The sequence below is a fragment of the Hemicordylus capensis genome, chromosome 1 (assembly GCF_027244095.1).
Source record: "Hemicordylus capensis ecotype Gifberg chromosome 1, rHemCap1.1.pri, whole genome shotgun sequence".
Lineage (NCBI taxonomy): Eukaryota > Metazoa > Chordata > Lepidosauria > Squamata > Cordylidae > Hemicordylus > Hemicordylus capensis.
The window spans coordinates 451,412,481-451,426,628 of NC_069657.1; the positions used below are offsets into that span (position 1 = coordinate 451,412,481).

The 14,148-nt window shown below is 50.0% G+C and overlaps 1 protein-coding gene across 1 annotated transcript in view; it reads left to right on the plus strand.

Annotated features, from left to right (window-relative positions):
• The window catches only part of FAM167A (family with sequence similarity 167 member A), a 39,481-nt gene extending 34,500 nt beyond the window's left edge, over positions 1 to 4,981 (plus strand). The window contains exon 3 of the mRNA XM_053248489.1: positions 131 to 4,981. Coding sequence (XP_053104464.1) covers positions 131 to 394 — 264 coding nt within the window. The 3' untranslated portion in view covers positions 395 to 4,981. The remainder of the gene's footprint in view (positions 1 to 130) is intronic.
• Positions 4,982 to 14,148: the final 9,167 nt, after the last annotated feature.

The following is a 14,148-nucleotide window of genomic DNA, read 5'->3' on the forward strand; positions in this document are numbered from 1 at the left end:
CTCTCCATTATAGCAATGAATGGCGACCATGATTCTTGCTCTGGGAAGGGCTGCAGCCTCAAGCCCTCCCCCACTGGGCTTTGCTTCTGGCCCACCATCATGACTTTCCTTCCTTTCTTTTGCACCCCAGATGGAAATGCGTCTTCAGGACCAGCAGCTAGCCCGGCAGCTCATGCGCCTGCGCAGCGACATCAACAAGCTGAAGATCGAGCAGACCTGCCACCTCCACCGGCGCATGCTCAACGATGCCACCTACGAGCTGGAGGAGAGGGACGAGCTCTCGGACCTCCTCTGCGACTTCCCTCTGACCTCCTCCTTCAGCCTCTCCACCCCGCTCAAGCTCATCGGCGTGACCAAAATGAACATCAACTCTCGCCGCTTCTCACTTTGCTAAGAGGAAGGGGTTGGGTGCCCAAGTGGGTCTGGTGGGAGAAGCACATGCGAGAGAGGAGGAGAGGGCTCCCCCCATTCCTTTGCCTGGTGGGGAAGCACAGGAGGGTATAGAGACTGAAGTGGGGAGGCAGAGTGGGACCCACAACTGCTCTTCCAGTGAGCCAAGATGGCGGGTCAAGTGGGGTGGTGAAGATGGCATCCCAGGGTGCTTTGCAGTAAGGGTGAAAAGTGAGGACAACTTGGCATGCCTCATGGGTGGAAGCTAGAGGCCACCTTAGGTCAACACTTGGGCAGCAACATTCAAGCCCCGTGGCCAGATTGAAGGTGTAAAGAAAGAACCATTCTGGGAGTTGGGAGCTCCAAAATTCAGGACAGAGTCAGAGAATCACAGCTGCCCTTTGGAAAAGGGCCTTTGGCCAAAAAGGGCCTTTGGCTGACTCCAGATTGGACCAATCATGGAGCAGGGGAAGGAATGAGAGAGTCAGGTAGCTATTATGAAGTCACTGTCCAATTGTGAGGGCCCTCCAGAGCAGTGTTTCCTGTAACAGGGTTCCCCAGCTGTTGTTGACTACAACTCCCAGCATCCCCCAGCGGCAATGACCTTTGGGAACCCCTTTCCATGAGGGATGGAAAGGGAGACAGTGGATATGGACTGACATGCTACACAATGTTCTGTGTGCCTTTTTGTGAAATGTGTGTGTGTGTAGTTGTGCAAGAGCGCTCCTGTGCAAATGCACAAGGTTGTGCAAATGGAGTGGGGCAACCATTGTGCAACTGCATTCCTGCATTTGCACAAAAGTGCCCTTGTACAACTGTGTGCACATTTCATTAAAAGAACATTGCACAGTATGTCAGCCACTGTAGGTTAACACACCTTTTCAGATCATTATTGCCTGTAGATTTAGACATCCTTGAGGTGCCAGGCTTTTTAGATCCTGTCGTTGGCTTGTTGCAATGCCTTAGGCCAGCAGTTGCTGACCCTGCATCCCCAAAGGCTGTTGGACTACAACTCTCATCATCCCCAGCTGCCATGGCCTGCCAGCTGTCATCCAATATCATCTGGGGATGCAATTTGGAAAGCTCTGCCTGTGTATGGACTGTACCACTTCAGACCATGGATGGGAGTTGACATGAAGCCATGATCCTCCATTCATGGCACACAGACCAATAATATATCAGGGCGAGGAGTTCACCCTGGCCTTAACTAGCTTTCCTGGTGGGGTGAATGTTTTATGGAGGGGCATCCAGCCATGTGAACCCCCACCTGCAATCAGAAGTGGTACAGTCTAGACACAGGTTCACCCCCTCAGGGAGAAGTAGGCCCAGAGGTTTGGCATAATGCTCTCACCACCCTTAAGGAAGCCTAATGCAAACTACCTAAATAAACACAAGGAATCCCGATAATCTAATGAAGATGATTGGCAGCAGATTCAGGATAAAGGAAAGGAAGCCGTTCTTCTTGCAGTGCACAAGTAATCTGCTACAGCAGCAGTCCCCAGATGTTGTTGGACTACCACTTCCATCATCCCTAGCCACAGTGGATGATGGGAGTCGTAGTCTCACAACATCTGGGGACCCGACTTTTAAACCCCCTGGACTACGAGGTAGTGAGATTGTCCCCTTGACTTAATCAGGGTCCAACAAGGATTAAATCGCTCATGGAGAATAGGTCTAGCAATAGCTCTGGGCAACCCGAAAGAGCTTTACTGAGCCTGTTTGCCGATTTCCAGATGTTGGTGGCAAGCCTCAGAAGACAGCGGCTCTGCTTGTGAACTTCTGGGAGGTGACAGAGTGCTGAATGGGATGTGGGAAAGCCACCTGAGAAAACCCTCCAAACTTTCTCCTTGGGAGCAGGGGCATAGCTAGGGGAGAAGGGGCCTGTGTTCATCCCTCTCTCTGGCAGCCCCCCCCCAGAGTGAGGGAGATAATGAAGACAATAGGGAGGGAGGGAGCTGGGGGCCCGTGTTCTTTGAACCCTTTCGCTCAGTTATAGCTATGCCCCTGCTTGGGAGGAACTCTGAAATGTGGAGAGAGCTTCGGTGTCTCCTTGGAGAAGCCGGGAAATGCAGAGCGGCTTGACACTTGGGAGAAATTTCTCCGCCGCCCTGAAGTCCAGCACAGCAGCTTGTACAGACTTAATTCCCAAGACCTGTGCCTGGTGTCAGGCCCCACAAAGCATGAGCTGGGCCACACATCTCAAACACCACCACACTGGCACACTCCTGCAGCGTTTCTAAGGATGCCACCCACCAGGGGCAGACTAAGGCATTGCAGAGCCTGAGAGGAGATGCCAGCTGCTTCCTTGCCCCAGGTGTGGGCCCGCCCCCTTTCCAAACCCTGCCAGCTTTGAGAGTCCATGGGGGGCAGGAGAGAGGGCAGGTTGCCAGCAGCCTCCTCTTCTCTCCTTGTGCTTCTTGCCAGCTTTGTAAGGAGCATGAGGAGAGTCTGCAGGGATCAGGTTGGCTCCAAAGAGCTGCTCCAGTGGTGGCCGCTGGGCATCTGCCCTGCCCCCGACCAGCGCCATCACCATCATCCCATGAAACCGATTGCTAGGAGGTTTAAGACTGAGAAAAGGAAGCTCCCCCACCCCCACACAGCGCATAATTAACCTATGGAATTCTCTGCCACAGGATATGGTGACAGCCCCCAGTCTGGACGGCTTTAAGAGGGGCTTGACAAATTCATGGAAGACAGGTCTAGCAAGGGCTACTAGTCTGGTGGCTACAGGCCACCTCCAGCCTTCGAGGCAAGATGCCTCTCAATAGCAGTTGCAGGGGAGCAACGGCAAGAGGGGGGCAAGGCCTCACCCTCTGCCTGTGGGCTCCTTGAAGGCATCTGGTGGGCCACTGTGTGAAACAGGACGCTGGGCTAGAGAGGCCTTGGGCCTGATCCAGCAGGGCTGTTTTTGTGTTCTGATAATCTGCCACCTGAATCACCTGCCTCATGAAAGGGCCGCCTCTGCCAGACACCTGACCGGACACAAAATGGCCTGGCTGGTATGTCTCCCAAGTCAGTTGTCAGAAAAGGGGGGAATTCCATCTTGGTCCCCCAAGCACCACCACCGGCCAAGTTTTAAGCTGTATACCTCAGATGAAGAGGCAGCTTTTGTACCAGGCTGTGTCTCCACACTCAGATCCACCCTAGCCTCTGCCCCCCAAGCCAGATACCTTCAGCTGCAGGCTCCACCCAGGCCCCAGAGGGTTGGTTTTAGGAGCAGGAGACCTGAGCAGCCCATGTCCACTTCTGCCCCGCAGCCGCCCGGCTAGTGCCGCGTCCATCACTTGGCTTCCAGGGTCACCCTCCCAGGCTCTGCCAACCGGCACCTGCCCAAGCCAAGTTCCTGTTATAAGAAGAAAAATGGAGTGTACACTTACGGAGCAAAGCGGCCAAAGGATACTGTGCTAAGTCAGGGCTCTCAGATCTGGCTCCTTCAGGCTGGGGATGTTGGGAGTTGTAGTCCAACAACCTATGGCGACCCACGTTTGAGAACGTGTTTGTTAAGGCCGAAGTGCATTCTGTTGGCCAGGGGCATTGACAACACTGGATACGTGCCTCGGATGAATTACGTCGTGCCTCCACACTGTTTGACACTGGTGGCTTCAAAAAGTGGGAGAGAGCACGGGTTTCCTTTAGACAGCATGAAGAGGTTTAATTCTGAAAATTGGGGAGAGGGCTGTAAGCTGAAGCCAGGCCCTATGGGCCCCCGATCTTTTAAGTACCTAAACACACCTCTGATGTGTGTTTACACACCACCTAGCCAGTCTCCTGTCAACAAGGTTTGCCCATCACTATTAACTCACCCCACCGAAGCACCAGATAACTATCCGCACTCACCCTTGCCAATGCTCCTTTCTTGAGCAGTAGCTTTCCTGAACACCTACACTTTTCTTAGGACACTGCAAGAGGGCAATACCCCAAAGGTTTGGATCTGACCCTTCAGATACATTGAGAGGTGGGTCTCATGATCAGTGAGACCCACTTTGTCTGGGTTCAGAAAAGAGAGACCCTCGAGAGACCCTCGAGCCAGGAGGCTGCTTTTAAGCCTCCCGGCCGGGGGGGTCTACTCATGAGTAGCCATGGCACAGAGCCGCATTGCGGCTACTCACAATTTTAAAAACTGGATCTGCGGAGCAGTCGCTCTGCAAACCCGGTTTAAGGGGCGAGCGACTTGAGTGGGTTACCCGCTCAGGAACCACCAGGCTTGCAGCCAAGCCCGATTTTCTACAATCATGTGAATAGCCTCTGATTTTTCTTTGCGCTGAAGATTGCATTGCTGTTTATTTTATGTTTCTGGTGAGGAGGGGTGGGGACGCTGGACAAATTGTTCATAATAACACTCGACAGTGGAAAATTCATGTCAACTTCCTTCTTCTTCAAAAAAATCAAATCCATCTCAGCTGGTCTTGCATTTGCACAAATGCACCTGTGATTAGGCGCACAGTGTGTTTGTTGACATATTCACAGCATTTCTTTTTAATGGCATTTAGCTTTCCCACTCAGATCAGTGATTTAATGTTTTTGTTTTTAATGTTGGAGGGATGGAGGAGAGTCTGAAATGAAAAGTTCAATAAAGGATGGGGGAAAGTTACTTGTTTGACGCTTCTCTCACTTCCTCTAAAGACATGCTTACCTTGCAAGAGAGTTGGAACAAGAAAAGCCCTGTGCCGAAGACAACTGACCTACTCCAGAATGCTGCATGTGCCTTTTAATGAAATGTGGATCCAATTGTGCAATGGGCAACCACTGGAAATAATGGCCATCCATCACACCACTACCGTTTCACACTTTCATGCATTTGTGCAAGAGTATTATTGTGCAACTGCACACACAGTTCATTGAAAGGCACACGTTGCACAGTTCTAGACTGGATGAATATAATGAAGGGGCCTTGGGGATTCACCCACTGGACAACCTTCATGTTTTGATCAGCCCTTGTATGCAGAGCTGTTATGAGCAGACACCAAATCTTGGGTAGTGATCTTATATGTGTGATCCAGGTATGATTTTATGCATCACACAAACATGAGCCAATAGGTTGACATGCTTAGGATCTAGTCTCTTTCAGACTCCACCGCACCCTACACACATTCTGGCTCATGTCTGCAAAATCCATATGCTTGTGCACATGTAGGCATTCTGCTGATCCAGGTCCCTAAGCACCAACAAGCACTCACAAACATTCACTCACTCACTCACACTCCTTTACCTATTGGCTTGGCAAATTGACAACCATGAGCCTTCACAATAGGAATATAGGAAGTTGCCTTCTACTGAGTCAGACCATTGGTCTATCTAGCTCAGTATTGTCTACACAGACTGGCAGCGGCTTCTCCCAGGTTGCAGGCAGGAGTATCTCTCAGCTCTATCTTGGAGATGCTGCTAGAGAGGGAACTTAGAACCTTCTGCGTGCAGATGCTCTTCCCAGAGCAGCCCCATCCCCTAAGGGGAATATCTTACAGTGCAGTCTCCCATTCAAATGCAAACCAGGGCAGACTCTGCTTAGCAGAGGGGAGAATTCATGCTTGCTACCACAAGACCAGCTTTCATGCACAGACAAGAAAGAAGGATCAGGGAAGCACCTCAACAACTTCTTCAAGGCCTTTCCTGCAGGAAACACTCTTGTTTCAGGAATTGTAGTTGATCTGAGCAAGGGTGGCTCCGGTGGTGGGGGGGGAGGAGGGGCAATTGCCCCCTCAGACAAGTAGTTTGCCCCCCATTTCTGTTTCAGAAACCTAATTTGTAGGACAAAGCTAACCCACCCATAAATGCACTTTGCCCCTTCTGACCCCACCTTTTCTGGTGCTGCTTCCACTATATCTGGCGCGGGGAGAGAAGAACCAGATATTCTACCCAATTTGCAAGAAAATAGCCCTATTTATATGTTGTGCACAATATGTGTACAGTGCATGCACAACAGATCCGTACATGGACCGTTATTCACACATTACGTTCAACGCATGTACAGTAGTCTCCTTCCTATTTGTACCTTACATTTGAAGAGGTCTACACCCAGGTTTGTTTTTTAAATGCCCTTCACACGTGGGCAGACCCCTGTATGCATGGACAATACAGTGAGGTCATTCACACAGTCAAAAACTGGAACTGTGTGTGTGCTCCCAATTTTCAGTTCTGTTTAAGCAAGGTAGGAGGAAGACCTGGGTGGAAGTGATTGTGTGGAAGCCAGATAGGGGGGAAACTTGGGTAGCTTGTCCTCCTACCTGGCTTCCACACAACTGAAAATTGGGAGCACACTCAGCTCCCAAACCTGGGTAGAACACATTAAGGTCATCTGGAGAGGTTTGCCTCCAGTTGCCACCAAGTCATCTGCTGGAGACCTGGGACCAGGCTTTCTCCGCAGCTGCTCCCAGGCTGTGGAATGCACTCCTAGCCAAAATCTGGAGCGTAGCACATTACTGGCCTTTAAGACTTCCTTTTTTGGTCTGGCCTTCCAGAGTTTTTAAATAGTTTTAAACTGTTTATATGGTTTTTTTAATTTTTGGGTTGTTTTGTTGGTTTTAATCACGTCTCACTTTGCTTGTTGAGAACTGCCCAGAGCTGACAGATGGGGTGACACATAACAAACAAACATCACTGACAGCATCGGACTGATTGTCTGACCGCGCCCCCTGAAGGATCTGATCCATGACATTTCCCCCAAGCAGATGGGCCATCGGTGGCCGGACCGTCTCAAGCTGCGTACGTGAAAGCAGACATGGAGAAAGAGTTATGCAAATGAGACTCATTCATCTCTGGAAGTTCAGACTTGCCAGCCCAAGCAGGCCCTGCTGTCCCTCCCTCCTTGTGAATCGTCTCCTTTTGGCTCCATTCCAAAAGATTAGTGGTTTTCGGAGGCTCCCTTCAGGATCAAGGGTGCAGCTGGGAGTGGTTCTCTACACATCATGCTCTGGAAATAAATCGCCGTTGGAAGACAACTAGGAGCAGCATCAGAGAACCCCGTTCATGCCAGGACAAGCCAGTGGCCATAGAGAGGGCTGTGCAGAGTGGCACGTTGCTTACTTCCAGCTGAGGCTGCTACAGCTCTCTCTGGAAAACATGGCAGGCTGCTGCTGAAACCTTAAGACGACGTGGGAAGCAGACACACAATCATCGAGCCCAGGCTCCGGTAACCTTTCTGATCACTAACCTGGGTTAAGACCCAGGTTTGTTTTCAGGGTTCGTGGCCTTTGGCTAGCCTAGATTAGGGAGCTTGTCCCCCCCCCCATCTATATGACCAAATAATCCAGGTTAGTTGGCCACTAAACTGGGTTAGTGTCAACATGTATCAAGGCTCATTGAATTATCTTCTGCTTGTGAGCTTCCCAGAAGCATCTAAACAGCCACAATGGGAAATATGGTGCTGCTGGACTAGATGGATCCATGCTCTGATCCACCAGGGCTCATCAGGTTCTTCGGCTACTTCGACTGGTTTGGAGGATTCTTTCCCCATTGGCCTGATTCATAAGAACAGCCCTGCTGGATCAGGCCCAAGCAAGCCCATCTAGTCCAGCATCCCGTTTCACACAGTGGCCCACTAGATGCCTCTGGGGAGCCCACAGGCGGGAGTTAACATAAGAACAGCCCTGCTGGATCAGGCCCAAGGAAGCCCATCTAGTCCAGCATCCTGTTTCGCACAGTGGCCCACCAGATGCCACTGGGACACACAAAGGCAAGAGCTGAGGGCATGCCCTCTGTCTTGCTGTTGCTCCCGGGCACCTGGAATTTAGAGACATCTGGCCTCCAAGGCTGCAGGTGGCCTATAGCCACCAGACTAGTAGCCACTGATAAAAACCATAAAGGCACCAAAAAGCAACAGCAATAAGGATAATGAGAAGGATAATAAGAGGAGAGCTGGTCTGGTGGTAGCAAGCATGACTTGTCCTCTTAGCTAAGCAGGGTCTACCCTGGTTGCATATGAATGGGAGACTTGATGTGTGAGCACTGCAAGATATTCCCCTCAGGGGATGGGGCCGCACTGGGAAGAACATCTAGGTTCCAAGTTCCCTCCCTGGCAGCATCTCCAAGATAGGGCTGAGAGAGATTCCTGCCTGTAATAATGGAGTAGCCGCTGCCAGTCTGTGAAGACAATACTGAGCTAGATAGACCAAGGGTCTGACTCAGTATATGGCAGCTTCCTATTCATTCATTCATTCATTTCACTTTTATACCGCCCCACACACATGTCTCTGGGTGGTTCACAATGTAATGTAGAAGTTTCAAATTAGTGCAGAATACCTCATTCTGCTAAAATCCATCACATTAACTAAAATGTAATGCTAAACACATTACATTAACACATGTATGAATGTCTGCAGGACTTTTTCCAGGGGGGCAGGCAAATGCTTCAATCTTATACCCACTTACCTGGGAGCAAGCCCCATTGAATTCAATGGGACTGGCTCAACTGAGGGGACGACTACCCCCTTGCCCTCCCTCCGGACATCCATGCTGTGTTCAGTTCATACATGGTAGCTGTTCTGCATGCATGCGTGCAATGTTATGCATATATTACATTCGGCATTTGTACAACAGCACACATCATCAGTACTCCACACGTTCAAGGGATCCAATCCCTGTGTATTGTACATGAGCAGCTGTACAATCATTCACGCAGAAATGTTAAGTGCAGACACATGTGTGTAAATAGGCCTCCCTGAAGTTCTGGAAAACACATTTTGCAGTAGCTGTGTCAGCTTCTGCACCCAGTCAAAGGTGCTGGTTTTAAGCTTTAAAACCCTTTTCAACCTGGCTGATACCAGCTTCCTATATGTTAGCCCCTCTGATTAATATTGTCTTCTAGTAGCCCAGCCATGTGCCATGATTGCAAGAGGTCAAGAAGACACCAAGGAGAAGCAGGGCCCCTTCAGTGGTAGCCCCAGGGCTGCAGAACAGCTTCAGAGAAGAAACCAGTCAAAGCATCTCTTCGATGACTTTCCGAAGGACTTCCATCTTTTCAGGAGGTCATTTGGGAACTAATGTTTGAAGGAACAGCTTTGCTGCTCTTTATTGCATGGTTCGTGGTGTTTTATCTGTATTGCTCAACTAAAAACCATTAGTGCTGGGAGTTGCCTTGAACGCAGGAGCAGGCAGATATAAGTATTTCAGATCAAGGAAGATAAACCGCTGATAAAGAGAGCCTTTCTCTCAAGAAGTCTTGAGACGGACATGCCGGGGCAGGCACCAGCTCTGGCATCTGGTGGAAAAGGAATGATGGCACAGCCAGGAGAGACTTCAGGGTGAGCCGGCAGGAGATACTGCCAAGATGAAGCGAGTGGGCAGACAATCAAAAGGGTTTCTCAGACACCGGAATAAAAGGATTATAGCTTATTAAGGACGCCCCGAGAAGCTCTTAATTGGCTTATGAAGAATGATGAGGCTTTAGCCAGAGGCAATTTCATTTCAAGCTGGAGATTGCAGGCCTTGCCAGTCCTCCCTGAGAGTCAAACAAAGGCCAAGTGGCAAATCTGTGATTGGATCTGGTTTTGCTTGCCTCCCCACTTTGGAGCTGCAAAGGGGGGACCCCAATTTTTGCAGTAGCAGTGCCAGGAGAGTCAGGGTTTATCCCTTTCCCTGTGTACCACTTTCTCAGTCTAAATTGGAGTGTGTGTGTGTGTGTGTGTGTGTTTGGTCAAGTCAGTTCCGACTCCTGGCGCCCACAGAGCCCTGTAGTTGTCTCTGGTAGGATACAGGAGGGGTTGACCATTGCCATCTCCTGCACAGTCTGAGATGATGCCTTTCAGCACCTTCCTGTATCGCTGCTTCCCGATATAGGTGTTTCCCATAGTCTGGGAAACATACCAGTGGGGATTCGAACCGGCAACCTCCGGCTTGCTAGTCAAGCATTTCCCCACTGCACCATTAGGTGAGCAAACCTAACTCCTATCTTCCCTCGCCACAAAGGGTTAAATCCTCACCCAATGCTGCTGCTTTGGTCAGAAGAAGAGACCCACCTGGGGTTGCCACATGCATTGGAGAGAATTCCTGGACACCTTTGTCAATGGGGGAATGCAAATGCTAAAACCCTACTTTTTTGACCAGGATTGGGAAAAGGACTCCGCAGTGAAGCTTGGTGACTGTTTTGCACATTTCCCCCTACAGCGTTGTTTACACAGCCGTGGCTGCAAGCAGACTCGGGGAGGGGGAGGATCCCCATAATGGACCACACATTCACATGGTGGATTATTGGAGCTGGCACCCCATTGGCATCCTGACTAGGGGTGTGCAATTCGGTATTTTTGGTGTTTCAGTTCAGACCCAAACCGAAACACCCCTGTTCTGTTCTGTGCCCGAATTTTGCTCACCCGAATTACCCCCGATTCAGTTCGGATTTGGATTTACCCGAATCCGAATCGATTCGGGTAAGAAAAATGGGCCCTGGGGCCAAAAGAGTGGGGTGGGGTGGTAGTGCCCAATGGGTGGAGGCTACTACCCAAATTTCAGGGGGATTGGGCAAAGGGCTAATTTTTGGTGATTTTTTGAAGTTTTAGTGTCTTTGGGGCAGATTGGGGGCAGAAAGTGGGATCTGGGCCAGAAGAGTGGGGTGGGGTGGTAGTGCCTAATGGTTGGAGGCTACCAACCCAATTGCAGAGTGATTGGGCAGAGGGCTGATTTTTGGTGAATTTCTGAAGTTTACGTGTTTTCAAGGTTTTCCCCCATTAGGTAGAATGGAGGGTGTATCGCTTCACGTCGGGGGGTGGCCTAGAGTGGTGTGGGGTTGGTGGTAGTGCTGGGTAGGAGCAAGGAAGCTACCTGAATTTTTTCAAAAGATTTGGGCAGAGGGCTGATTTTTGGTTAATTGTTGAAGTTCATGTCTTTAAGGTTTAGATTCTATGATAGCAAATTAGAGTGGATTCATGGTGTGTCATTGAAAATCTCATTTGCTATCATAGAATCCACACTCAGAATACCTCAGAAACAACAGAACCCTGTACGCCATGGGTTAGAAATCCATGGGGGTGGTTGGCACCCTATGTGAACTACACCACCACTCGCTCTGGGCCACCCCAGCACCCCCCAAGTGCACTTATGGGGCTGCTGAAAGCTCCATTCTATTATAACTTATGAGGAAAAACCTTAAAGGCGCGTAAACTTCAACAATTAACCAAAAATCAGCCCTCTACCCAAATCCTTTGAAAAAATTCAGGTAGCTTCCTGGCCCCTACCCGGCACTACCACCAACCCCACACCACTCTAGGCCACCCCTTTCCCCCCGATGTGAAGCGATACACCCTCCATTATACTTAATGGGGGGAAACCTTAAAGACGTGTAAATTTCAGAAATTCACCAAAAATCAGCCCTCTGCCCAATCACTCTGCAATTGGGGTGGTAGCCTCCACCCATTAGGCACTACCACCCCACCCCACTCGTTTGGCCCAGATCCTATGTTATGCCCTCTATCTGCCCCAAAGACACTAAAACTTCAGAAATTCACCAAAAATCAGCCCTTTGCCGAATTCCTCTGCAATTGGGGTGGTAACCTCCACCCATTAGGAAATACCACCCCACCCCACTCTTTTGGCCCTAGGACCTTTTCAATTAAAGTAAAAGGAAAGCAATTTCTGCACTGAAATCAATGGAGGCAAAAAGGTGGGAAATTCAAAGAGACGTCAAACTGAAAATGGAGGGGGAAGAAGAAGACAAGGCTGGCACTTTTCTAGGGCACAAAAAGGAGACCCGAAACACCCAAAAAATTCGGACCCGAAATAGGGGTGATTCGTTTCGGGTCCGAAAATTATCGGGTCTCATCATGGGTGATTCGGTTCGGCTCCGAATCATCCAAAATTGGTCGTTTCGGGCACAGATCGTTCTGTGCCCAAAACATTTTGCACATCCCTGATCCTGACCCCTGTAGCTGCTGGCAGCAGCTGGTGCTCATCTGGACGGGGGATCTGCCTGGCTAGGGAAGGCAGAATGATCGTCTGTGAGGGGGTAAGCTCTTTAGGGTCCCCTCCTCTCCCTCTTCGGAGAGGAGAGCTGGTCTGGTGGTAACAAGCATGACTTGACCCCATAGCTAAGCAGGGTCTGCCCTGGTTGCATATGAATGGGAGACTTCATGTGTGAGCACTGCAAGATCTTCCCCTCAGGGGATGAAGCCGCTCTGGGAAGAGCAGAAGGTTTCACGTTCCCTCCCTGGCAGCAACTCTAAGATAGGGCTGAGAGAGATTCCTGCCTGCAACCTTGGAGAAGCCGCTGCCAGTCTGTGAAGACAATTCTGAGCCAGATACTGTAGACCAATGGTCTGACTCAGTGTATGGCAGTTTCCTATGTTCCTCCCCACAAACCCTGTAGCCCTTTCTCACTGCTTGTGAGGAAGGGCTCTAACTCTAGATCTGGTCCCAAAAGGAGGGAAAGGGGTTTACTGAGCCATCGTTCAGTATGGCATAGCTGGAATTCGCGCTTCATCTTCCATCACGGCTTTTAGAAGGCAAGTAGAAACATGGTTTCTTTCCCAGACTTTTGACTGCATGCTGTGTTTTGTGCTGCTGCTGCTGCTCTGTATGTTGTTGTGTTTTATTGTGCATATGTTTTTAACTTTCATAGACATGTGCTCTTTTTTCATATTGAAAAATAATGTTTGTATTCTTTCAAGTATGTAATATATTTATATTGTTTTAAAGATATGGCCAACTTCTAATTAGGTTTACAGTTTTAACATTGGGCTTTAAATAATGTTAATGTTTTACTCATTTTTGCTTTTGTTCCATTTGTGTTGGGGTTTTTGGTGGTTGTTCTGCACATATGTTTTGGGCGCTATAGAGACGTATGTTTTGGGCACTATATAAATGTTTAAAATACAAATAAAATAAACCACCTCATCTAGTCCAGCCCCTGCTCCTAGTGGTCATCTAGTCCAGGAATCTGCTACCATATTCCTGACAGAGGGCTGTCCAGGCTCCATTTGGAAACCTCCAGTGAAGGGGAGCCCAGCATGGCCTGGGGCAGAGTCCTCATCTCCCACCTGACTCCAACGGCTCGCCTTTGTCTGGGCGGCCGCACAGCAACCCCCATATTATGGAAAGTCCCTCCACCCCAAAGAACGTCCCTCTTCACAGAATAGTCGCTGTTAGAGAGAAGCTTTCTTGTAGGGCTGAGGCCCATTTCAAAATGGGATGTATGGGGGCCAACCCTCCCGTCAATTATCAGGGTGGTATGGATGATACATTCCCTGCCTGGGTGATGAGGAAGGGGCACGCCAAGGAGAAAGGATGAGTGCATCCGTCCAGGAAGACATCCTCCAGCATGTCTTGTATGGGATGGGAAGGAGGGGCCACACTACACATGGCCACACTACACATGCACCAAACACTTGCTTGGGCATGTATAGAGCTGCCATTCAGACAGACAACCCCCCCCCCCGAGGTGCACTTGGGTAATTCTGGAGCCTGGACCTAGAGGCCTTTAGAGGCCTCTCCCTTGCTGGAGGTGCCCCCCCCCTTGCTACAGGTTAAGTATCACACACACACCCCTCATTAGGAACAAAGGAACATAGGAAGCTGCCATCTACTGAGTCAGACCATTGGTCCATCTAGCTCAGTATTGTCTTAACAGACTGACAGCGGCTTGTCCAAGGTTGCAGGCAGGAATCTCTCTCAGCCCTATCTTGGAGATGCTGCCAGGGAGGGAATTTGGAACCTTTTGCTCTTCCCAGAGTGGCTCCATCCCCAAGGGGAATCTTTTCCAGTGCTCACGGGAACGCCCTTTCAGTGGGCACGCCCTCAACTCCTGTCTGTGGCTTCCAGCGGCATCTGGTGGGCCAC